Genomic DNA, 26,536 nt, shown 5'->3' with positions numbered 1-26,536 from the left:
CTGAGGGCACTGTGTCAGTTAGGTGCAGTGCAAGCAGTGGGCATTCCGTATCCTCACAAAGGAGTGTGAGAGGGAAGGAGGAGGGAGTTCTGCAATTTAACACCATTAAAAGCGTAGGTAGTTAGAGAAGCTTTCCTTGAGGCATAGTTTGAATCAAGAAGCAGTGAGGTGAAGCTTGTGCAGCAAAAGAGATTAATATCTTTTTCTACACTTCAGCAGACTGTATCTTCATGCACAGTGTTTATAATGCAACCTGGTATAGATGTACCACTAACTGATGTGACAAATTTTGGCTATCACTGTGACAATGCTGGATGTGCACATGATGTGGTGATATCATGAGGGTACAGAAAGAACTCTTCCAAACAAAGTACTGAACTAGCTCTGAAGTTTATCATAGCTGTCTGTTCATCAGTGTTCCCTTGGGAAAGGAAAGGCTTTGTGTTAATTGTCAGTGCTGCCTGTGTTAACACAAAGGCGCTTGAGCTTGCAGAATGGTGGAGAACACAGTAACAGGGAGAATAGTGCTCTCTGCTCTCTGGATATACAGAGTACAAGTCTTTTCTCTAAGCTTGGAGCTTAGGCTTGTTAGCAGCTTATTTCTTCAGTGTTTACCTACAGCTGAGATAGTAGTAAAGCCATCCACTTACTGTTAAGTTTTGAGATATTCTCAAAATTCTTTGTGTATGCTCTTATGAAATAACCCCAAAGTCTACTGCGTGGCAGCCTCTATCACCAATTGACAGATCATTCAATTGCAAATCCTGAATTTTGAAGCTTTTGTCCATAAGTCTGAAACAGTATGCATGAAATCATGTTGATTTCATCTTCCATTATCTTTCTTGAAAGCTTTAATAGGTTGATTAATCTTAAGTACACCCTCTGCTGAAAGGATGTCTAGTAGTCCTCTTTCCTCTGCCCTTACAAGGAAGGGGAGGAGTTTGAAATGCAGCTTGTTGACATCCATCATGTGCAGAGTGTGAGACTTCAGAGTCATGTCAATTGTCTCAGTACAATGGTAGTGAAATAATTAAACCCTTAATCTACAGTGAAGGTAACAATTTTAGTGTTAGTACTTAACATTTATGGAAAACCTAGGACTTCCAGGTGGTTTTAGTAATGGGGCAGTTACTAAGAGGTCAGCAAGAAAGCAAACAAAGCTGTCCTGGCTGAAGGTGGGAGTCTCTGCTTGTTGTGGTGGTGGTTCCCAAAAGAATGTGCTTGAGCAGCTCGTTCTCTTCCTTTTCTCTATCTCATCTCTTCCTATCTGTTTTCTTTCCTATCAGAAAAATTCCTGGATTGTGTTTTGCTTTGGTAGCAATACTATCTACACTTTCATGTTCTTCTAAGGCTTAAGAGCCTTTCAGGGACACTGCAGTGTACAGAGAAAAACTGGATAGATGTAGAGCTATAGGGCTACAAGGACAGGCTGGCCTGTTGCCTGAAACAAAGGGGATTGTTTTCAGCAACAAATGAAAATACTTTTCCTAAACTGGTCAAGCTCAACTTTAAACTGACTAGAATTTTTCTTTCAGTACTTCAGTGGGAAATATTTTGGGGCTAGTGTTGACTGAATGACTATAGTTGCCATGCGCTGGTAATAACTTCTCTGATCTTCATTCTGCCTGCCTTTCTTCGACTGCAGACATATTACAATTCTCTTATTTTACTCTGTAAACGTACTTCAGTTCTGAAGCAGGATTTGTGCATTTCTATGTACTGGATCTACATCTATCTCCTTCATGCTAACAAGACATCCATATCAGGAGACTTCGAGTAGATTGGTCTTTAATCAAAGAGGACTTTAGTAAAAAGCTGGTTCCCTAGATTGTATTCTACAATGTATGTATGCTTAATGTTTTTTGCTCTCTTTCAGTTTGTGAACCTGTACTTAATGAACTGGCAGTAGCCTTCCCTTGCTATAAATGCCTCTGAAATCCTGGCAGTGTTCTACTAACTGAAAGACATCCATAGCTGATAGGCTGAAAATCACTCTAGGATGTTTGGGTGTTTCTGTGAGTCTGGGGTTAGAGGATAGGATGATGTCAGCTAGTTCTGATTGCAAGCAATGTTCATAGTATTTTGGGGATTCTTGTCTGAAAGAGATGACTATGCTCTGGTAATATTCCCCTGTGTTCAGCAGGGACTTGCTGAACTTTCTAGGGTCTCCCTTAGAGTGCTTAGGTAAAATGCGTATTTTTGTTACTCCATAGTTCATAATTCTTTTCTAGTTACAAAGAGCTGTCATGATACCTTATAGTTAATGCCACCTCCTACAAAATACTCATGATCTAAACATCTTTGTACATGGTCAACAGGTCTCCCAGTGATTGTAAAGGAATGGGTCACAGTTGTTGCTGGAGCTACTTCAGTATGGCTTGCAGGAGACCAAATGCTCCATTTGAGTGTATGGAAATACAGAAAGGTTCTGATACTTAGTAGGCTTAAAAGGGGGAGTCCTGGGGCAGCAGCAACTTGTAAGCTTGTGAGCCTTGAAAAAGGAGCAAGCCCTGACTAAGGGAGGAAGGAGGCCCTGTAATAAAGTGTAGGGAGGGAATCAATATTTTTGAAGTATTTTGGTGTGGTGACTGATTTGGTATGTGGAGTTGGGACTGTAACAGGAAAATATAATTCTTCCCTCATCTATAGTGCTATGAAGGAGTAAGATAATGAGTAAGATTAACTAATGTATTTTTCTTTATCTAAAGACGGCAATAAAGAAAAACAATCCACGGAAGTATTTGCGCAGTGTTGGTGATGGAGAGACTGTAGAATTTGATGTGGTCGAGGGAGAGAAGGTAAGATTATAGAGGTGTAATACAGAGTTCCCATCACTGTCATGGGAAGTAACACAGAGCACTGTCTGTACATCTAGTGTTTTTGTCTGATTCCTGGGATGGGTGGCACTCATACAGCTTCTCTGTAGAAGATCAGGTTTTTTAAGGCTTTATTGAAGTGTAAATAAGTTCTGAGAGATCCAGAAACACATCTTATTGCTCCTAGAATTTCTAACTCTTACTTGATAGAACAGTTAATGCTTATTTAGCAGTCTGTAGGCCACAACTGATATATATATATATATATTCCCCTGAATAATTTGGTTTGGAGTCTGGTAACTTGAAGGTTCTTGAGCTTCTACTTTCTCACTCATTTTCTGAGTTCTGAGCTTTCTGGATCTTTATATTTTAATCAGTGATTTTTTTCCTTTTTTTTCCTACCCTCTGAACTTAGTCGGGCTGGTAGGATCTCAACTCATTAGCTTATACAGTTGTAACTCTTGTGTTGCAGGGTGAGAATAACAGACCTGCTTTTGCACTACAGGAGGAAAGGATCTGTGTAGCTGGGAACTGATGTTATACTCATGCAAACAAGTTTCTCCTTGTTTCTTTCTTCCCTTTCTGGCTTGGGTTCTTTTCTCACAGAACTGAGGTTTACTTTTTCTGGCCTTTTAGGGTGCAGAAGCAGCTAATGTCACTGGTCCAGATGGAGTCCCTGTAGAAGGCAGTCGCTATGCTGCAGACCGGCGCCGCTATCGACGTGGCTATTTTGGCCGACGCCGTGGACCACCTCGAAGTGTAAGTTTGACTTCTTAGTGATGGTTGTCCTACCTCAGCTGTCTTCCATTCTTGTCAGGAGATGGAACAACAGGTTCAACAGTGGCATGTGCTAAACTGTTAATGCTTAAGTTGTTAGTGTTCTTCAGTAATATTCTCATTTTCGCTTTGTCCAGCATATCATTGATGTTAATACTGATAGCCTTATTATTGGGTGTCCTGCAGGCTTTTTTTTAGCATCTTTCAGAAAGATGCTAGAGCATTTTTTTGGGTGTTAAGCTATTTCGTTGAGGAGCAAACACAGGAGTAAAACTCCTGATTGTTTCCTTTTGCTCTCCTAAAATTAATCTCCCTCAGCTCACTTTAGTGAATGGTTTAGTTAATAGTATTTGTTTTAAAATTTGAATCAGCTCCAAGATAAATGAGCAGACATATCAAGGCTTTGACACCCCTGTGTACTGCTGAGTATGGAAAGCAGCTGTTTCCTTCTGCCTGAAGAGTGATAATGTGAGACCTGTCTTGGACATGGGGAACATTCAGTCTCAGGGTTCTTGCACTGGAATGTATTCTCTTGGATGTCTAATGGAAATGTATGCAGCTAAAACTCTGGCTTGCATGTGATGCTGTTTGGATCCCAGTAGTTGAAAGTATACACAAGGGGGACAAATTGTGATACACTGTTTTTCTTAAGCTTGTTTATATCCAAGCCTCCACATTAGTGTTGGGAGGGGCAGTACTAGGCCTTAACTGCTTCATGACCTGGTGATTGATATAAGGCCCCTTTTGAAAACTGAAAACATACTGGGCTTTCTCTGGTATCGCTTCTAGAAGAATTACAGCCTTCAAAGCTTGCAAATGCTCCACTTAAAGTTATTAACCTGGGTGCTTATTGTGCATGGGGCTTTTTCCTTCCATTTGGGTTGAGATTCCTTTGAATGTCAGACCTGCCCACCAGAGCATTGATATGTCCTCTAGATCTGGTGTAGTCTGTGAACTGACAGCAGAACAGAACTTACTTCTAAGATTTTGGACACATCATAGTACCATCCCCTTAGCATACCATTCTTTATCAAGTAACCAGGTAGACTGTGCGACTGCAGTGACTTCTCAAAGATGATAGTGGCCAGGCAGTGACACTGGCCAGCATCTTTAGCACTCTTAACTGTATCCTATCTAGTCCCATAGACCTGGATGTGTAAGATTGTCACAAGTGACACTTTCTCATAACCTTAGTTATGAGTTCTCCAAGAATGCCAGCTTTGGCTGCAGCTATGCCTGCTAAACTCCTTGTGTATTGCAGTGGAACACTCTTATGTTCTGAGCTAGCCTGAGGGCTGACCAGTTCTGATGGGCCTTCTTTACCGACTTACTGATTGATTAGTTGCCTGAACAAGTAAAAGGTCCATTCTGAGTGTCCTAGTGGAGCGAATCCTCTTCTGAAGCATTGTTTCTTTTGGGGAATTTTTTTCTTGTATCAGTTAACACATTCTTCATGTTGCAACTGTAAATCTACTGCATTTCAAGAGGCTTCTTTCCAATATCCCTTTTTCTTTAACAAGGCCTCTGCTTTACCATTCTGTTTAGATTTGCAAAGGGGAAAAGGTAGCAATGTCTGAGCCATAGCAGTATGTATACGCTATTTCCGTGGTACTGTTCACAGCTGAACTAAAGGTGTTGCTGATTGACTTGAGGAGTTGTTTCCATCTAGTTATCTTTCAGAACTCTTCTGAAACTTGTTGGGTACTCATAGTACACTATTCTTAGACTTCAATGTCTCAAGGAAGTTCAATTGTTTATAAGCAACTGTTGTTGCACATCTGAAAAAGAAATTTCACTGTACCTTCGCCTGATACACTTTAGATCTACTAGGCTGCAGAGGTGACTCTTCAAGAACTCAGTTCCATGTCAACAGTACTTTCTTTACTAAAGAGCAAAGGGTTCAAAAAAATTTTTACAGCTTAAAAAGAACCAACAGTGCTATAGCTTAAGAATGGCAGTAACATTCAGCTTTAGTTTAAGGTGAATTTTGATGCAGCGGCCTTCCAGGTTTTAGGAACTTCTCATTGCTTTCACTTAGCAAATGTAGTTCAACCTTGTAGCCCAGCAAGAGATGATTTTTCTTTGTTTATTTGTGGTTTTTGGCAAACTTTAGATGCTATCCATTGTTTGCCATGCTAACTCAAATATGTCTGTATTCTGGACGTAATTTGCTGGGCCTGTTCCTGAACACCTGTGATTTTCTTTAAGAACAAGAAGAAACTTCAAGAATATGAATCTTTTAACCAGCTTCAATGGACATTTGTCTGGATTGCTTGGAGGGCTCTGTGGAGAGCAGAGATGCTTCTTAATTGCATTCACTGAAGAAAAGAGGCTGTGGTCTTCCACAAACTGTGGTAACAGACATGGCATGGAGCTGTAGTCGGAATGTTAATACAGGCAATGAATCACGAATAACCTTGAACTGATGAGGTCATCTAAATCCTGTGAACGAGTGAGTCAGATAGGCAAAATTGTTTGGGAAACACTTTGAAGCCTGACACTTCTTGTGCAGATGTGAAAATATAAATGGCTCATTCTGTAGCTTTTGTACAGTACTGAAATGGAAGAACACTAAATTGGAGGAAGCAGATGAGTAAAAAGCACCTTGCAGTTACAGCTAATGCTTAAAAATACTTTCATTTGGGGAGAGAATAAAGCTTCTTACCTTCATGGGAAGTTACAGTATGCCTGCCTATTTTGTAGGAGGAAAAATGTGGAGTGAAGCTGGCTAGGCCAACTTCTTACATTCATCTTTTAGGATGACCTAATGTATTAACAGGTATCCTACATTAGAAGCTTTCAGTGGAATATGTTAAATGAACAGGACTGTGTGCTAGAGATGTAGTGGTGTTTTAACAATACAGATGAAGCTTTCCCAGTCAATGAATCTAATAAATTTACTATTAGTGTAATAAAACAAGATCTCAAAGCTCAAGTTTTGGCTTCTCGTTACACTGTCAGAAGTTAGTGAAATAGTGTAACAGCTTTATTCTGGAAGCATACTTGACCTCTGGCCAGCAGACCTATTTGACTTTCAGTTAAATGAATGTATTACTTTTTGTGATACTACAGAGGATGCAGGAAACTACTGATACTTCTAGGCTAAGCAGTTCAATGTTTTCAACTAGCTGTGCAACCCAAGCACACTTAAAATACTGAAGCATCAAAATTCAGTTCGAGGTGAATAGGAAAACAGTGTCTGCATTGTATTCCAGTAATGCTTCATGAAGTTCAGTCATTCCTTTTTGTCATTTTCACTGTGGGAAATGCTGTTCTTTATCTGAGATTTCAATGCAGGTTTCTGTAGGGAGAATGCAGGCTTCTATAGGGAGGAGTGGACCTAGGTTGTGCCATTAAAAGGCAATATTGAATTTCTGTGTGTCTTTAAAGAGCAGTGAATGTGATGCTAATTGTTAAGTCCTATAGGAGAGGTTTTGGCTGAAAACAGTTTTGCATTCCTCCTTACTGTTAGCTTTGCTTTAACTTCTGGCATGCTGTCCTTTTTGACAAGACCTAGGTCTTCATGATTTCTAACTTCTGGTACTACATGTTAGAACTGATTGAGATTCCAACTGTTAGCTCACGTGTTGGAGGAGAGAAGTTATAATTATGCTGGGACATGCACAAAAGGGAGGGAGATGTGAGGGAGTGTTTTCTCTAATGGAGCCAGACCAGAAGCAGTCTGAAGCAACTTTGAGCATGATGACTTTCAGATAGCTATCCCAATTCAGAAGTGTCCAGATCAATGGCTACCTTTCAATAATGCATTTACCTCTTGCAAGTCAGTGACACTTGTTTTGAAATGTACTCTGGTATGTGTTAGAACTGTTGGTTTCTCTCTTCTCCTAGAGAGAGGGAGGCAGCATCAGCAGGTGGCTTTATCTGCTACTAGGAGGAACAAGGACATCTGTTAACTCTTGTTTTGCCCCCACTGTCGCTTTGCTAAAGCAAAAGCCTTATGGTATGGTATCAATGCTTTGAATGTAGAACCTAATGTGTTGGGATCCTTGTACAGGTTTACTGTTCTGTATGAACTGGTATTCAAATCCTTGGGCTATAGAGTCAACATATACCTGTGAAGAAAGATAACGCTTCATCTTTATCTTGGTCTTCTGATTTACTTTGCTTGCAGGGTGTTGAGGGAGAAATCAAGGATGGGATCACAGAAGGAGGACAACTTAATCAGCAAGTCCATAGGAATCCTACGTATCGTCCCCGCTACCGCAGGTTTGTGCTATTTTCTCTGCTTGTTATTGCAAATAAATGTGGTCTATAAAAACTTAGAGTAGGAAGTTGTATTCCCCAACATTCATGTGCATGTGAGTGGTAGGGAGAGGTGAGAAGCATTTTAATATTGATACCTTTCTCCTAATTATTAGGAGTAAGGAGGTTACTGTAGATGTAGTTTAATGTGACTGTTACTCAGAGCCAGGAATAGGTCAAGAAAGGGCAAAGTTTTGTATTGTTACTTCTCACAACTGAGCAACATTGAAGTGAGTTGGAAGCGCTCTTGTCCTAGCTGAACTCTTATGTCTCCTTGAATCTAGATTCACCATTGTTCCACTTGATCTGGGACAGGTAGATTCAGCATCTGCAGGGGCAATGTGTGCTCTAATACTTCACATAGACTGCATCCACGTGTAGTAGCATAGGAGGTTGCAGTTCATTGCTGGACTACTGGTCTGTCTGTATCTAGCACAGTCCTGTGTGTTGCTTAGGCTTGTTTCTAAGCACTGGTGTCTCTTGTAGGTACAGAAAAAAGCCTCCTGTTCAGGAAAAATTCAAGTCATGCCTTATCTCTTAGAGGCCATTAGATTGTATGGTAGCATTTCAGTGAACTTGTAGTATCCTGTGCTGGTGAAGGGATCCCTGTAGGGATTCATAAAACTGAGCTAAATGGGTGTTTGAAGACCAAACAGGCTGTTCTTGGGTTAAGTCAAAGTTTAGATTGTACATGAGCACTCATGCTTTCCAATGGGATATGCAGCATACCTTGCTGAGTGACATGTTAGTCATCCCTTTAATTGGCCAGCATAGGATTTTTCTTTATTTTTTCAGTCTTAATTCTGACATGGCCACTCTAGTTTCCATGTGTTTGCACTGAGGGAGCAATTCCATAATTGAGTGATTCAGTGTAGTTCAAAATATCAGTATATGAAATACCCAGCCTCTGACTGTTACATATTCTGAGATGTTGCCCAACTTTTTTTTTTAACTTCCTTTAAGTGGAAAAGCTTATTCAGATTCCTGACTTCTTGTGACTTGTTTCTGTTTCCTCTTGGAGGATGAGTGACAAGGCACCAGCGAACACAATCCAGCAGTTGTCTTTCATAATTCCTTATAGAGACTACTCTTCAGGAGCTGAATTGTATTAGTATGCCATTCAGCAGACCTCACTTGCTCCTCTAAATCTTGTCCTTGTTTTGTGGTCAAGAGGAGCAACATTGTATTGGTTACTTCAGAGGGAATATACAGAAGTGGTTCATGGGTGTAATAGGAATTACTAGGAATTAAACCATTTGATTACAAATAAGGCTGGGCTAGTCCAAGGCTAACTTGGTAGAGTTGTGTGGCCACTGCTGGCTTGTTTCTTCTCTTAGCCAGCAGTTCAGATGGCCTAACTACCTCTTATAAAGACAAGCAGCAGAACGTTCTGATGTAGTTTCAGTGGTGAAGAGACAACCAGGCTGCTTGTCTATTCCAATGAAACAAGTTTTTCCTTTAAACTACATGACAGCCAAACTGCAGAGGGATTGTTTGCTAGCATTTGAAACCATTAAGATGGCACTTGGTTAGAGAGGTCTTTCGCTAGGCTGAAGTTAAGGTAGTTTAACCTTCTCAGGATTCCCATGTACTTGATACATATTTCCCTGCCTCTTCAGAGGTCCCCCACGTCCACGCCCTGCCCCAGTGGCAGGAGAGGCCGAAAACAAAGAGAACCAGCATGAAGCCAATGCTATGAGTCAGCAGCCACTTCGCCGTGGGTATAGGCGCCCGTACAACTACCGGCGTAGACCTCGTCCACCCAATGCGTCAGCTCAGGATGGGAAAGAGGTAAGCATGCTCCTAGCAATGCAGCAGAAACTGAGTTTTGATGATACAAATATTCACGAGCCTCTGTTCTACTGGGAGGATTTACCAGGTGTGTTGGTGTGTTGGAGGTTACTGATGGCTGACTCCAAGATGCTGACAGTAGAGGTAGCTGTTTTCATTGCCTGTTCCTTATGAACTTATTTGAGCAGCTTACCTTAAATGGAACCAGCAGTAGGATAAGAATTGCTTCTGGATAATTCTTAGTTGGAGTCACTAACACTCTTTTGAAGTAGAGAGAAACACTTTGAGCTTCTTCAAATATCCTCAAACCATCTCTTTCTAGGATAAGAGAGCTCTGAAAGCTTTGGATCAATTTTCTGAGCTGCTTGAACTAGATGAATCCAGGTTGTAAACAGACTTTACCTAGTGAGCAAATCTCTCATTCTGTATCCACCTGAGGTAGTCTCTTCCATATTGGAGCTGTATTGAAAAAAGCGTACCAGAAATGATTTGTGTAATGCTCTAACTATAAGAAATACGCTAAAATTATATTTTCTGAAGCTTCATCTTCCTTGCTTGTATAAAAACCTGGGTTATATTGGTGCTGCCACTGAACAGAGAAGGGATTTTTTTAGTCTTTGTCTCTAACAAGGTTTATTGTGTCTCAGACAAAGGTGACTGAAACACCTGCTGAAAATCCTGCTCCGGTGACTGAGCAGAGTGGTGCCGAGTAATGTCCAGCTTCCCCAGGCACCTTTACCATCTCTCAGGTAAGGAATATGGGTAGTTCTTGTACTCAATCTAAAACAGGATTGTGTATATTTCTAGTACTTCAGGTTGTGGCTGTATCCCCATATGTCTGGCTATCTAGTAAGTTACATGTAACTTCTGAGAGCCTCGTGTAGGTGAATCAAGGAACTGTCTACTGTGCTTTCTCTGAGAAAACAAGTCTTGCTTTATCTGTATCTTCAGTAATAGCATCTGTTAATGAATTGGTGCTGTTTTGCTGTAGGAAAATGCTGTATTTTCAGTTTGTAGATAGATTAAGCATGACTAGCATATCCTGTTAATCAGAACACTCACCCTTCTGACATTCCACCTTTTCAACAGTGAAGTGAAATTAAGTTACATATTCTGTAATATATTTTCAATCCATCTTTTCAACAGGTGTCCTAAAGTACAACTCAAAAGTAACACCAAAGAAATATTCAAGCAATAAATAGTCAACAATGATGAAAGCAAAGATTTGAAACATCGGAACTTAAAAATAATACCAGCAGCTGAGATCCAGGGAACGCCTGCAAGACAGATGCATGAAGAGAAAGAGAGCGAGATTCAGAAAGAGCAACCTCCCCAGTTTCAACAGCAACTGTGGGTTTTTTCTTTTTTAGAATTTCAGTGTTTTGCTAGTATTGAATTTTTCAGTTTTTCTTTTGGTATCAAACTGAAAAAAGGGAAAAATACCCAACCAAAGAACTGAAATTGAAATCAAATGCTTTTTTATTGGATGCTGGTGCTAAACCTCCCAAGTGTGTTGAGTTTTCTTTTTTCTGTGCCAGTCCTGTTCACTGCAGGACATGGGGAGGAGAAATTTCCGCTTTCCTTGGTAAGATCTATTTGAAACTGTGCAGCATGGGTGACGTTCCTCACAAATAAAAATGATTTCAAGTACCAAAAAAGCAAATCCATTGAAGTGTTTGTTCATGTTCTCCTTTAAAATAATGAATGACTGTATCTTACTGCTTCAGCATTTGTGTGAAAATGAGGGCTACATCCGTAAATGTATAAAGATGTGTCTTGTCTAAAACTATGGTGGATGATACATGAGCAGTGTTAAGTAGGGCTACTTGAATGCAAAACAACTTCTACAGAAAATTATGGCTCCATTGTATAACTTAAAATGCCTTCTGATTTTGTGACTCAAATAGCTAGGTTTTTCTGTTACTGTCTTCCAGCAGGAGTCTGGAGGATTGGGAAAATTATCCTGCTAATGCATTCCAAATCTGTTTTGCAGGGCTCTTGTGTTCTGTAAACAGTAGAATCCAAGGTTCTTTGAGATCCCTATCTGCTCAAAAAGACAGCTAACATAATAAATGCCACTTCATTCAAGCTTCTGTTCCAGAATAGTGGCAGTAAAATTTATTAGCCCCCCCAAAAAACTTTTTTATTGAAAACAGTAAAATATTGTATGTCTTCTGTGTTGAAGAGCAAAGTTCTTAAAGTTCTTAACTGTCGTACTAATGCATGTGTTTGTGTTCCTTCCTGAAGTTTGGCCTTCATGAAGTTTGGATATCTTGCGGGTGTTATCAGTCTCCTTCCAGCTGTTGAATATGGGTGTGTTCCTTCAGCGATCTTGTTGCATGCTTCATTCTCCAACATGTCCAACACTTTTCATGTTTGTCTTACAGTTGCTGTTACTCAAACCTTGGGTAGTGTATTTGTATCCTTAAAACACCTCTTCCTGAACTTAGCTATACAATCCTCACAATCTTTATTGAATAGCACTTCAAGTAAACCCTCTTTGTATGGAGCAACACTGTACATGTGTATGACAAAGGAGTAGAGATTCCTGGCAGGTGAATTCTGTCCTCATCTACTCTAGTTCCCATGTTCAGGAAAAAGGCAAGGATTTGGACTGAGATTTCTAAACTTATATCAATCTGTAAAACAGCCCAACTTTGTAAAACATCTAAAACATGGACTTGCCTCCTAAACCTTTGTAAGATAACATGAATTGGGTTTATAATAACTGGGAAGCAGAACTGGTAAGCACTAGTATGGGAGGAAATAACATTCTAATTGAAGTGTGGGCTAATGTTCTGATGAGGACTGATAAGCTGAAGCATTACATTTGAAATGAGAAGTTCCCCCCAGGCCAGGCCTTGTCAATTCTATTTTATAGTGTCATTACAGCCTTGTTGTATCAGACAACATATGACTTGGTTTGCTGGTTCTTGGTTACTTGTAGGCATCCAACTCTTTCCCTGCAGACAGGTTAAGTACATAACAATGGACTATAAATTTTGTTGTGGTGAGTACTGTAAAAAAAAGTGGCAGTGCTAAACATCAGAGCACTTACTGGCCTTAACAAGTGTTTAAAGATCAACTCTGTGCCCTCCTTGCTAAGCTTCACACACTTATCAGCTGTGGAATTAAATTTGATCTATCCATTCATGCAAAATGAACCAGCGTGAATCTATTCCAGTGTCTGTCCAGGTCTCTGCATTAATGATAACTTAGAAACAAAACAAAGTGAACTGATTTGTGATGTGCCTATTAAGTGTTACCATAAGTGGATAAGGGAAGAATAACTTAAGAACTGAGGAAACAGAATTCCGTACTGTTATATTTGAGTTTAGAGTGGCAGTGTACCAGTGCCCCCTTCTCTTATTTTTGTGGCTGTTTGAAAAAGCATGCTCTTCCTTAAAATACAGTACAGGAATCACCTATGGATAACTGCTGCACAGGCTGAAGTCACATCAGTGGAGTTCACTGAGAGTGAGCATAAAACTAAACTGCTACTTATAATTTCCATTACAAAAATCTTCCTACTGGATGGTTAGAAGATGTCAACCTAGCAGTCATAATTACTGTTACAGTTTAAGTTGTGAACGCTAGATGGGGATGTTGATCCATGTACTTTCTACTTCTGTAAACAAAATTTGTATTGTGCACCCCTGTCACAGAAAAATCCATACTTTGATGTGGCTTCTGTGGCAAGTCGTAAGTATCTAGGTGGGCTAGAATGTGGTAGATGCATACAACAGAACTGTCAATTTCCACAAGATGATTATCAATCAAAAAAAACTGTAAGTTATTTTTAGAAGTAAAAAAAAGTCATCTTGCTGTATTGTATTACAAGCAGTATGAACTGTTCCTACTCTGGTGTATATCCCTGACTCCTCCAGTTATGTACTTGGGAAGAAAAGCTTAGGGACAAGGCAGCAGTCCTAGTCTATTTATCCAGCCAGATTCTCTAAGCTAAGTATGTGCTGTAGTCCCTACCTGCAACCTTTGGTTTTCTTCCTAACTTTTGTCCCTACTGCTCATCGTAGTTAAGCATTTGTTGGGCACGTGGTTACTAGTTTAAAAAACTAGTTTAAAAACTTTCAAGAGTAAGAAAAAGGATAGTACAGACAAAAAATTTTCATAGGTATTCACAAACCTGTCCTGTGAACTCAGTTCACTCACAGAGGGGTGACCTAGTACCTTAGCATGAGCATCTGTCCTTAAGACTGTATTGGTGTGCTATCATCTCTCTGCTTCCTGGTGAGAAAAAATTTAAGGTGTGCTTAATGGTTTCTGTTGCTATAATCCCTACCTCTGCAGTTATACAGAAAAAAAAAATCCAAGAGTGGGAAAGCTGTAAAATGATGAGACTTCAGGGCTAGGAAAAAAAAATCATACTAGATGCTTTCTCTCCTGACAGTTATGCTCCCTGGCTGTGTCTATTTGTACTGGAGAAATAAAGTATTCAGAAAGACTTACTTACTGTAAGATTCAACATTACATAATGATAGGTCAGGAGAGGGCCACGGGTATCAATATCACAGAGGACATTTTAATGAATAAAAGCCATATTTTGTTTTTTCCCAGAAGTGGTGGTTTTGAGCAGTATTCTCTCAGGACTGCTGGATTAAAAAAAAAGTTTTATTGCCTTTGTTTTTGCTTCTTGTTTTCTTTTAAACGCTGGCCACTTCGTCAAGTGTCTACATGAAAACTGAGCTTTCTGGAAACCTGTAGTCAATCTATACTTAGCACTTGGTAGCCAAAAGGTCACACAAAATTTGGTAAGTTTCTACATAAGTTGTTAAAGACAATGCCTCTTCAAAAAAATAGTTTTTAATGCAGCATTAAAGAACAATGCCAATGCTGTAACAATGCCAATGCTGTCAAAGGTACCAAAGTGACAACATGCCATGAAAATCTTCCAAGGATTAATCAAAGCGCAAGATTCATCATGCTGTTCTGCTGTTTTGCCCTACCTTGGCAGGAATGAAGACCTATCTGCTGGAGCAAAAGTCAAGAATATAGTTCAAAGTTAATATTCTTTACCATTTATGCCTCTAGAAATGCCAGCTACCATTGCTAAACTGCATTTTAATGAAATGGGAATTATTTCTCAAAGCTTACGTTGACTTCCAGCTCAGGTGAAATACTCATTTATGCAGTAACTACAAGCCATGAGGTGATGCTCTTAATCCACACCTTGACAACAAAATAAATTTCTTTTTCTATTCTTTTTTAATATCCCACAGTAGGAACATATGGAGAAAAGCATGTTTTGTAATAATGTTAATTTGGTATTTGCAGCAATCTCACAAACCATACCACAAAAACTACGGTCTATAATTGTAAACATTTTTTTCTTAAATAAGACATGTTACCTTCAGAAAGTTTGAAAGAAACAATCTTTCTGGGATAACCAGTCCAAACAAATGGTTAAAAATCCAAGGAAACGAAACAGGTGAGCTATCTAACAATAACATTGTCACTGAACACCTATTAGGCAATCCCACATCAAACTAACCTGATCAATCTGCACATCTAGAGTTTTTCATTTGGGGAAAAAAAAAAGTAATTCTTCAGTTTTCCTTGATAGGTATATGCTGGTGCAATGCAGTTGTCCGTTGTACACAATCTTTCTCGCTCCAACACATTTGTTCAGAGGTCAAACTCTTCCATGTGTACGTATTGACTATGAAGTGAGTGTGATCTTCCAGGAAGTTGTATATGCACATACACTACAAGGATGGCTGATGAATGCAGTAAAAATAGACACATTGTTACCTTGTATATTCAACAATATTAATACATGTATGTATACTCATCAAAATATTTCCATAAATGCATACACATAAGTATTTCTTAGTAAAATGAATGGCAATCCATTTTCCATGGTGTTTGTGAAACCTCCATGGCTGGAAAAAAAAAAGACTGGAGAGATTTTCCAAGGGATGTAGCTCTGACAGCATGACTAATTTATTCCTATTTTTGCTCTTCACCTTTAGATTCCCTTAGCACCTCTTGCCATCTTTTCTCCATCTCTTCTTTGCAATTCAGGAAGGCATCTTCCAGACGCCTCATGGAATTGGCCAGGTCTGGGTTGGTACGCATTACTACCATGTCATATGCCATCCAGGTTGCCTGCACTTTAAACCAAAAGATATTACCAAGACAGGAATTTTGCTAAAAAAAAAAAAAAAAAGCAGTGGCTGATTCAATAAAAGAATAAAGGACATTAATTATTATCAGATCAGATTTTATGTCAGAGAAGGCCTGTAATAAAATAGCAGAAGCTGCTCACAGTAATGCTCAAAATTAAAAAATATATATATGTTTGGTGTTACTTTTTTATAAATGTCTCAAAATACTTCAGAATGGAAGTATACAGATGTAAAGTACAAAAAGGAGATGGACACTTTTACCTAACGTTTACAACAAAAAGGGTAATTAAAAAAGGTGTAATGGACTTTTTTAAAATGAATGAATGAAACCCAAGAATTCTAGCTCCAGACCAGTAACAGTTAGGAGGCTCATGTTAGGTGAGGAAAAGTAAAGCCAAAGATCACAGCGTGGAGATGGAAAAACGATTAAGAACAACCTAATTAGATCAGTTCTTGAATTTCATACTTTCCCTTTTATTTTACCATAAATTGACTAGTTTTCTCAACAACATTCCTAAATCATCATTAATTACAAATAGTCTAATTATCAATTTCCATCTGTTTGTGTTAGCTGTACAGTTTCTGATAGAATTGTTGCAGAATATGAAGAGGAATATGCAGTCCGCTCCATACATAAGGGACTATGATTAAATTTGCAAAGAGTCTTCCAACAGGGTAATTGTCATGCATTGACTGGAGAGTTACCGTGTACTCCACCATTTTTTAAAATTAAATTTTCATTTTATGTTTTTATCTATGTTTTAATCATTGTAAATTAAATGTCTTAATAATATTTCTGCTTTCAGCCACTACTCTGAACTAAGCATCATCTTAGTGTTAACGCCCAATTAGATTATTTGCACTCTTTTTCTCTCAATTAAGAACGTTAGGGCATTTGCTGATGGCAATTTTTTTTCCAACTACATTTCTATCACATGAGGAAGTTCACAGCAATAAATATAAATAATAAATCTTCAATGTCTTCACTCTAGTAGACAAATCCATATTGTTCTTAATAAAGACCTTTACCTGTCATTTTTTCCATTTCCTCCAGAAGTTTCTCTAAGTCTCTGTTCAGGTCCTCTACCATCTTTACCACATTATCATAATTTCTGTCCTGAGGTTCTGATCTGGCCATCTGCAAGGAAAGCAAGTATTTCATACTTTATTTTACTTTGAGGTGAGTTGATTTTAACAGTTGAGGGAAGACAATATTGGAATAAAAATTAATAAAAAATGTGTAAGTTTCTCAGTTTACATGTTAATTCATTAAGAATCTGACCTGGAAGTTACTGGTTATCAACTGTATGTCACATGCTTCCTTCAATCCATTTTAAAATCAGCTTAAGTCGAAAGAATTACACTGAAATATGCTGTATTTGTGTGAGGTAAAGATTTTGGTATCTGTAATAACAAAGATTACTGTGTCAAAGAGATCATTAGAAAATTTTATCTATTTTCCCGTTACAGTTGTCTTCAGAATATCTCCCCCAGATATTCTGACCTAATTTTCCAATGTATTGTGAAATCTCCATTTATATTGAGCATTTCACATGTGTTTCTCAAGCCAGATAACTGCATATAGTAAATTCTGTACCATATAAGCAGCTAAGTTGCAGGAAGCAACCTCAGCTTAACTTGTAGGATGTAAATTTTCAGGAAGCAAAAAAGTTTAGGGGCAAAACCAGAGAGACCCAGTTTCAGAAATTAAGTTTCAGAGCATTGGTGTTAACCAAAAACGGGACATACAGCCTGGCCTTTGATTTCCTTTTCTGAAAGCCACAGATGGATGGGGTGGAACTATGGAGGGAAGAGCTTCACTGCCGCACTGAGACATGCCACGCAGCAGGCATAGGTTTTGTCAGAACAAAAAAACAAACAAACAAAAACACATAATTTGTCTAACGCAATTAGGGGGTATCCCTTTTTTTTTTTTTTTTTTTTTTAATTGTGGATTGACGTTATGTGGAAGAAACGCACTGAGTTACCAGGGGCTTAAAGCGTTTTAACGGAACACCGAGCCTCACGAGGACGCTTCGCGGTGAAGGCTCTCAGCGCACCCCCAGCTTTACCAGCTGCCCAGAACCCCGCAGTCTGGCACCAAACCGCCCATTCGCCCCCCGCCGTGCCACCGTGCAGCCGCGGCCCCATCCCCGCAGCTCGGGGCCCCCCGCAGCCCCTCACGGAGCCGCCGACCCCGCCTCGCCCCGGCGGCCGCGGACGGCCTCACCCTCCCCGCTCCCCACCGCCAGCGGGGCCCGCGCGACAGGGGCGGGCGGCAACGGGACACGAGAAAATGCCGTTCCGTCCTCCCCGCCCGCCCGCTCGCGGCTGCGGCGCCCCCGGGCTGAGCCACCCGGTAAATTTTGTGGTTCACGGAAACGAGCGCTGCGGCGGGGAGGTAGGCGGCCGAGGGAAAGGGCGGGGAAGGACACGGCTTTTTTTGGGGTGGGCGGTTGGCGCGAGACGCCCCGCACGTCTGCCCCTCCTGCCAGAGCGGCCACGGTCCGCGGCAGAGCCGGAGCCCCGCCGCCAAACGTAGTTACCCTTCCCCGGAGGCCGGAAGGCAGGAGGTAACCCCCCCCTTCCCTGCTGCCGCCCGGCCCCGGCCTCCTGGGGGCCGTGGGCTCCTGCGGGGCTGGTTGCAGGGGGCCGGCGTGGCAGGTCCGAGGGCAGCCCCGGAGCCGTGCCCCGAGGCCAGGGGCTGAACGCTTGTTCAAGGCGTCTGCTTGGCCTCCTGCAGGAAAGTCTGCCCGTCTCCCTGGTCTTTGTCTTCAGATAATAACAATAATGGAGTAAGTGTTTGCAGGGCTAGAAGTATTCCGGTTACTGAGACACGACACGGAGTCTGTCAGGAGTTTGTAGGTAACAGTCCTTAGGTGGTGTATAGGGGGCAGAGAGTCGGGTCCCTTTGAACGGCTCGCACCCCAAATCGTGGCACAGACCAGAGCAGCGTACAGACCTTCAGCTGTCTGGGCTGCCTTTTACTTTTTTATCTGCACAACCACGAGCTTCGTCCCGTTTTTAAGTGTTTTAAGTATATTAACGCTTTCATTGTGCACAAAACTTTTATTCGTCTCTTGCTATCACCGTTTCTTTCACTGCCAGCTGAGCACAGTAAGCAGCTGGTTTGAAGGCTGGAGTCCATCTTCAATACAAACAAAAAGAGGCATAACACTTTTCACGGAAGCTGAGGAATTTGTCACGGAGCACTGTGTTGCTAAAAGTTTGCAGGGGTTTGAAGGCAGTTGGGCAAAATCCTTCAAGGCATATGCAAGAAAAGGCCGTATCTGGCTAAATAAATGCTTATACCAAAGGTGGCTGGAGGCAAGGGAAGGTGTTGTGAGAAATGTCATTTTATGTTGTTATGGTCTTTGGTTTCCCTCACACTGCTGGCTGTCTGAGGAACAGTGCTGGGCTGACGGCCCCCTGGTTTGAGGTGGCACAGGCATTTCAGTGTTTGGTAACCTCAGCTCCTGAATTCTGTGCTACTAAGCTGCCTCCCAGATGCTGCCTCCTGCTGTGTATGTGTGTGTTTGTCTGTGGTTAGCAAGCTCTGGTGTTGCTTTTTAATATAGTGCTTCCTTACTCCATGAAAATCTGGGCAGCAAACATCGTCTATTTATACAATAATTAATGTACGCACGTAATTCCAATAGTTTAGTAATAGGTACATTGCTAGTGCATAATAATAAACGGGCTAAAATCCATTTCCAGTGTCACTGGCAGACAGGAACAGTATTTTTTCAACATACCTTGGTTTGTCATTCTTCTTGGCTGTCCTTTAGGACACAGCGATATGGTAGAGGGTGAATTACAGGTTAAAAAAGGTGTTATTAAATGGAAACAAACATACTTTTATGTAACAGTGTTACATTGAGTGAACTTTTGTGATATACATACTTTTTAGTTCTTGTGAGGTCTCTATTGGCATCCTTGCCAGGGAAGAGCCGGCTTCTCTGCTTCTTTTTGTGTGAAGTGATGCAATTTATTCAATAGTTAGACTGGGTGTTTTAGGCTATTATACCTCTGTTCAACAGCTTCCAAGTTTTGCCAAGAGGAGCTGTTGTATTCTCACTTGGAAATGTGAACAATGTGAAAATGCAGTGGCAAAAGAAATGGAACTTAGGTGGAAAATGTGTATATCTAGCAGAAAGAACATAAGAAGCTGAAAGAGAAAAGGTAAAAGTAACTGAAGAATGTGCATGCCTATTGTGCTCAGGATGTTAGTTGCTAAGGTCAGGAGCACCAAGAAACTACACAAAGCTGAAGGGAATGCAAATGGTATGTGCTGCACCTAACTTCCAGTCTAACAGTTCATCAATTGATAACTACTGATTTGGGGATCCCAATGAGCTCTCGCTCTGGGAAATTATTTATTTGAAGAAGAGGAAAACAAGAGAATCTAGCTCAGATGCATGTTATCTAACTTCTGTCATTTGACAAAGATGTGAATTAGGAGCTAGGCTACCCTTTATACCTGTCATGTAGGGAGAGAGGATTTTAGTGCTTGACCTGCTTTACAGAAGTGCCTATGACCTTGTATTAACTATAACAGAGAATCTGTGGCAGCTATGCTCCTAACTTAGTTTTTCATCTCTGTCAAATGAATCCAAGCCTCTGGGCCTGGAAAATCTGCCAAAGAAGCCAAAGGGGAAAACTAGTGTAACCTACTGAGCTTATGTACTTAGAGCATCTAACCATCCTTCAGGGTCTTTCCTGAGCATCTGGTTTGAGTAGGGAGGGCTGACCACCAAGGCAGAGACTGTAAAACTGCAAAGGAAATTTCCATTTAGATTCATGAAGAGAGTTGGGAAAGGTACGGTCTAGTTTGGCTGGAGAGTGGGTGGAAAAGATTACTATTAGATGTGCCTCACCCTAAATAGTGTAAGTGCTGACAAACTACTGGAACTTCAACTGGCTGATGAGGATTAATCCTTCGGTCATTTAGTTTTTATATGGAAGAGCTCTTTTTTTTTCTCCTCATTTTTCTTCATGTAATGCAGCTCCTCCTAGTCTTCATTCTTATGGAAATTTTAAATAACAAAAGCAGTAGGGGTGAATTGAAAATCACACCATTTTCAAGAAGAATTGAGGCAAATGAATTGTTCTCAAGTCAGAATATCTTGTCATCATGAGAGGCAGAGCTCCTGAGGCAGAAGTGACTTGGGATAATGATGGGAATGTTTCTTTCACTTCTAGATCATCTCTTCTTACCCTGCTCAGGGATTCTTACCCTGCTCAGGGGTGAATGGCTAGCTTGTAGAACCAAAGGAAGAGGTGCTAAGCCTTTCAACCTCTGTGGGCTTCGGTTGACCAAAAGATCAGTCATGGTCCATCATCTATGGGCATGGTTTTCAAATCTTACAGTAGGATGTGAAAGTAAACGTCAGAAAACTTACTGCCTCTAAGTTACTGCAGAAAAAAATGTAGATACCACAGCAAGATTAAACAAGAGGATCCCTTCATGTGAAGCTTACTTCCTGGACCAGTGACAGTTTCTTGGAGTTTGCTGACTTTCTGGAAGTTGAACTACAAAATTAGCAGCCTGCTTAACAGTCTCATCACATAGGACAGAGACTGAATGGTTTGTGGCTGCGTTGCCACTCAGTCTCAGAAGCATTTTGTTGAGGTTACTTAGCAGTTGTGTGTGGTTTGCATGGTTGCTGCACGTGGTAAAGAGGACGTTTTTGTTAGCAAGACTGACAGTCCATCATCTTTCAGTGCACCTAATCATACATAAGGAAAAAATTGCATAAGGGAAAAAAACAGAAGGACATTTAAACAGGCAATGTTTTCTTTGTGGATGTGCACACAATAGAAGACTTGTAGCAGAAGTTTGCTTTTCACAGGACAATAAATGACTGCTGTCCCTTAACCAAACAGGGGGAGGGGGTTATGATCTGTGAGGAAGACTGTAGTTTAAAGTCTGAACTCTGAACTGTTAAAACATCTTCTCCAACCAGTCTGACTGGGATCCCAGCAGAAAGATTGACTGGGGAAACTAAAAGCAACAGGGGTTGCTGCTTTTGCATATGCATACCTTGAATATTAACCCCATGCCTTTCCTACTCTTTATTTCTACAGGTGTGGGCTGTAGAAACTGTGAAAGAAGGAGCAAACGGAGAAAGACTATCAGTTATTATATTTTATTTATATTTAACATTATATTTGAATAGGTTCCCCCAGCTGCCCTTAGGGAAAGTGCCTGTGGAAAGCAACGCATTTCAGTAGTGAGCACATTTAAATGAGGAACTATCCTTTGCAATGTAGCCACTTCTTAATGAGGAGTGAGGTATAGATCCTCAGATCTTTTACTTCTTCATGGAGAAAATACTGCTAACAGTCAAAGCAAGGTAGCACCAGAATAGGAGGAAAACAGAAACCAGAGCCTGACCCTACAGTCTGCAGCTGTAGTGATCTTTGTAACTCAAGAAAATTTTCAGTCTAGAGGATGTCTCTGCTGGTTTCTCGGGGTACAGAAGTCCACATGACGTGACTATTTCACTAGTATTATTTTGCTCACTTCTGCCAGGCTCTGTAGAGATCAAGCCATAAAGAGATCCACTCCTGAGTTTAACCATTCTGTACACCTAGAAAGTAAATGCCAGGTGTAACAATAATCCCAGAGAGAAGTTTGGGAGGTACTGCTGTACAGATACATGGATATGCAGTCGCTCCTATGGATAAATTAACTATTGTGTTTCAGTATCTAAAGCTATTGCCTCTACCACAGCTAAAAACTTCCCAAAATGAATGTACACAGCACCAAAGTGTTAATAGGAATAAATCAGATTTTCTGAAACAGTTGTCAGAGATCATATGATTTTTTACTTTTCCAAAGCCACCAGTAGAGCGTAATGACTGTGCAATGAACTTTGTCTCTCAATGGTAGGTCTCATGTTGTTTCCTCATGTAATACAACTGCCTCCCACTTGTGTGAAGTAGATAAGCAAATAATCTTCTACAGGCTCATATAATCAGGAGTCAGGAATCTGAAACACCAGATGTTTTGGTGATAGCTGAGGGCAGTCTTTGAGCTGATAGGGGGAGCCTACAGCCCAGCAGCTGGGATTCAAATACACTGGTTGGTTGGGAAGAAAGTCCCCAGGGCAGAAATGCTAAGGAACTGAAATGCAATGAAGAATACACCACATGGCTGCTCGGGACTGAGGGCACTAACAGAGCTGAACAGTGACTTCATGGGCATGGTAACAAGACGAGGTTGCAGGGATGTGTTCTAAAATATTTAGAGGACTTATTGGGGAGATTAGGATGGATTTTGAAGGGGCTTTGTAAGTGGGAGTCATCGTCAGGATTGTGTGGGAAGCTCCAAGCTGGGCTACTGAGAGGAAAGGGAAAGGGAAGAGCTAAGCAGCAGAGATGGAAAATGCTGGCAGAATGCATGGACAGCCTGAGCAGGAGGGATACAAGGAGCAAGCCTGAATGTGAAAAAAGCTTGCCTTGCAGCTATCTGTTTGAGTATTATTAATCTTTTCTCCCTTTGTTCATTTTCATGTTCTCTGCCAGGTTGTGTTCCTGCTAGAAAGCTTTTACAGCATGTGGAATTTTTTAGGGGGGTTGTCCAAATGTTCTGTTCTGAGAACCCATTTTATTTCTAAACGTGAGCCATTAGTCTGAAGTGTGCAGTTTCCGCTTGTTATGTTAGCCCGTCCTTCTTGATGGGTGCTTGCCTGCCCTTCGCATTATGCTCGAAGGCCCCCGCCCAAGGAGTCTTTGCCTTGCCTGTGTCTGTCATCAGTGGGTGAGCAGCTGGTGTGTGCAAGCCAGGCAGACCCGTTTTACGAGTGTGTGCCTACCTGTCAGCTTGCGTGTTGGACTTAAGCTCGTGCGATATCCCTGGGGAGACGGCCGAGAAAACCTCGAGGAGTGAAGAACTGAATCTGGGCAGGTCAGGGGCAGGAAAATCAGTGAGGAGGAACTTAGTCATAAGAAATACAGCTGCACGAGGTAACCATCAGCATTATCAGGAGTGGCCTCAGACAAACAGGGAGCTGGCAGCAGGCAAGTTCCAGGAAAAGAGTACTGCAGGGCAAGAGAAGTGGTGTGATTGAGGTAAGTGAGAGAAAACGCTGCTAGAAGACTAGCTGATGATTATTTAAATATTTGAAAAGACTCCTGTTAACATAAATGTGACCTGAACTAGGATATAACTGCACTGTAAAATCTATACGTGTGTACATCTATGTGTGTGCTTACTGCTTGTACAGAAGTTACTTACACGTTTCTGTGACAAAATCTTGTCATAATGGTATTGGGGTTTGAGAAAATAGAAGAGGTGATATCCTCTACACACAGCTTGATGAAAAAACTAAAATAATGAAATAACTTCTAGGCACATTTTAAACAGGGAGAAAATAAGAAAGGAAATAAGTTCTGTTTAAAATTAGTCTCAGTTCACTGAAACAATGCAAGGCAATGCAGTACCCATGTATGTAAATATGTTCAGTGCTCAGTTAAATAATATGTGCCTAGGTGTGGATTCAGAATTGATTAGCATTTGATTTCTGTCACTACTGCTTGATTGTAAGGAAACTAAATAATCGTATGTGGTGCAGATATCTAGCTTTTTCTGTGTATTTACCTGTTTCCATCTATGTGCGCACGCACATAAGCTACTTAAGCATAAAGACGATCTACATTAAATGCGCCAACAAACAGCCAAAAGTTAAGGACTTGTGAAGCTAAAGTTGTGTGCACAACTTCAGCTAAATTTCCATATGGCCGTGTGTCTATGAAAGCAGGTTCACATTGATTCTTAAGCCATTATGCAGCAACATAATATGCAGTATTTTTATCATGCAGTGTTTTTTACAACAAGAACTACATGTGTATGTGGTCCTTTGAAAAACTCTCAACTCTTCTTATGTCCTGGTACAGCTTTTTCTGTCACAGTATTTCCGAATATCTGTATTAGGTTTGTGCTGGGGTTTGGGTACAGGCTTAGTGCTTGCAGCTACTACTACCAAAATCAGTCAGTCAAAAAGATACAGCATGGCTGGTACTTTCAAAAGTAGCCTGTGATTTTGGAACTACAAAAAAGAAGGTAATGGGTAAGTGTATGCTTGTGAATCTGGCCTCTAGACTTTTCATATTCTTTCTCACTAAGGGCTTCAGGTTAATGTATTTGTCAATTTTTAAAAAATTATTTTAACTTATATTTTGCAGACTACCTATGAGGAATATTTTTTGTGGCCTTAATAAAGGGGAGTGTGATTAAGATGTATGTTAGTATTTCAGAAACTATAGTAGGGCTTGTCTGTATTAGAAAAAATATTTTTGTCTTAATCACCATTCAGTTTCTGTACGATTTCACACTTCTATACTCAGGACTTCCTTGTGCTGTACAAATAAATTCATTTTTTGTGAGATGATCTAAGTTTTGCTTAAACTTAGCACCATGAGATCTTGCATATCTCCACTGACATGGTGCCAGTTTGGACTAATCTCATTAGGATAAAAGCACAACAGTGCAGAGTCCTCTTCACTCATATTTTTCAGTGCAGTGGTGACTGCTGACTTTGCCCGTTTTTTCTGCTCCCTTGAAAAGGAGCCAGGTTTGCCCTAAGTGATCCACCTGCCCAGGTAGTAGCATGAACCTCATTATTTGCTTTTAAGGTTTAATGAAGATCTGAATTAATCTTAGCCTTTATTTTTATCATAGTTAATTAATTTAATCACCTGTTCCTTTAGCCAGAGTAGCTAATCAGTACACATGGATTTGTTTTAACAGTGGGAACTGATGTTGCAAGTTAGATACATTCACTGGCAAACTGTGTACCATGAATACATACAGCATCTTATTTTCCTGAATGTGTCAGGTGCAGGCAGCAGCCAGTTTGTGTGCGCAGTTCTCAAGCCAGTTATTCCCATATATTCCATTGACACATAAGACTTTATATTTCTGTTACTTCTCAGTCTTCACAGCAATGTCTGTCTCTTAGGCTTCATGACTTTTAGGTGCTGGCACTTAAATAAGCATAAATTGAGTCTGATGAAAAATGCAAGAGAAGATTATTTATTTTAGGGCAGATCACCTGCTCGATTCAGTTTACCACATTGCCATGTAAATTCTTGTGCTAGCACTATAGGGGCAGCATGAACATGGGAATGAGTGACAGGGAATTGAAAAATTCATAGTAGGGCTTATGCTGGCATACAGTGCCTGTGGCTTGGTGCTGACCTAGGGAATGGTGTCATGGTACAGCTTTAGACAAAATAGTCGTTCAATATTCTGGGTAGTGGAAGATCTGTTTTCCCTGTTCCTGCTTCTGGATGTATGCTCTTGCCACTTCCTTGAGCCTGTGTTGGCACTTGTTAAATTGCTTGGTGAACTATTACCACTCACAAAAATGGTAGGAAAGTACCGTGCCAAATACAGCAGTGAATTATTCTTGTCGGCATAGTGGTTTGAATCAGTTTACCATGTGATCAGTTGCATATCTGGGAGGAAAACAAGGTGTGGGAAGACAGCAGGGAGGAGCGAGACACTCCGCTGGTTTGGTAGTGGTGAACACTTAATTCAGCTCAGCTGCATTCACAAAACCTTATTCGTATTAAGCATCAGGGCTTCCTGAGCCTATTTAAGCAACCCCCACAATTGCCATCTTTTAGCTACTTATGCCTGTGCTCATGTTGTTCTCCATCCTTTGTTTAAATCACCAGCGTGTCAGACGAGCTTGTCAAACAAACTTGGCTGAAAATAATACAGCACCTTTTTCC

General features: G+C 40.6%; 3 protein-coding genes across 16 annotated transcripts in view; 2 read left to right on the top strand and 1 right to left on the bottom strand.

Moving 5' to 3' along the window:
- The window catches only part of YBX3 (Y-box binding protein 3), a 19,251-nt gene extending 7,941 nt beyond the window's left edge, over positions 1-11,310 (top strand). Inside the window, exons 4-9 of the mRNA XM_035545725.1 lie at positions 2,709-2,798; positions 3,453-3,575; positions 7,726-7,820; positions 9,476-9,647; positions 10,295-10,396; positions 10,794-11,310. Coding sequence (XP_035401618.1) covers positions 2,709-2,798; positions 3,453-3,575; positions 7,726-7,820; positions 9,476-9,647; positions 10,295-10,360 — 546 coding nt within the window. The 3' untranslated portion in view covers positions 10,361-10,396; positions 10,794-11,310. The remainder of the gene's footprint in view (positions 1-2,708; positions 2,799-3,452; positions 3,576-7,725; positions 7,821-9,475; positions 9,648-10,294; positions 10,397-10,793) is intronic.
- On the bottom strand, positions 11,064-18,474 carry SYCE3 (synaptonemal complex central element protein 3). 8 transcript variants are annotated; one of them, XM_035545727.2, is made up of 5 exons: positions 18,340-18,474; positions 17,076-17,197; positions 16,823-16,931; positions 15,632-15,778; positions 11,064-15,382 (listed from the first exon to the last, which is right to left on the bottom strand). In XM_035545727.2, exons 3-5 carry the CDS (start codon positions 16,929-16,931, stop codon positions 15,291-15,293), a joined length of 348 nt encoding a protein of 115 aa, XP_035401620.1. In that variant the 5' UTR covers positions 17,076-17,197; positions 18,340-18,474; the 3' UTR covers positions 11,064-15,290. The 8 variants fall into 8 exon arrangements, with proteins under 8 accessions (XP_035401620.1, XP_035401622.1, XP_035401619.1 ...); XM_035545729.2 differs by lacking the exon at positions 18,340-18,474 and adding an exon at positions 18,150-18,167; XM_035545726.2 differs by lacking the exon at positions 18,340-18,474 and adding an exon at positions 18,024-18,154.
- STYK1 (serine/threonine/tyrosine kinase 1) overlaps positions 18,027-26,536 on the top strand; it is a 24,357-nt gene continuing 15,847 nt past the window's right edge. The window contains exon 1 of one of the 7 annotated variants that reach the window (XM_035545723.2): positions 18,027-18,152. The gene's annotated coding sequence lies outside the window, so the exon portion shown is untranslated. The other 6 variants (XM_035545720.2, XM_035545722.2, XM_035545721.2 and 3 more) reach the window with 6 other exon arrangements.

Source organism: Cygnus atratus, chromosome 1 (genome assembly GCF_013377495.2).
Source record: "Cygnus atratus isolate AKBS03 ecotype Queensland, Australia chromosome 1, CAtr_DNAZoo_HiC_assembly, whole genome shotgun sequence".
Classification (NCBI taxonomy): domain Eukaryota; kingdom Metazoa; phylum Chordata; class Aves; order Anseriformes; family Anatidae; genus Cygnus; species Cygnus atratus.
The sequence above is the reverse complement of the archived record's forward strand: the minus strand, read 5'-3'. Positions and strand labels throughout refer to the sequence as shown.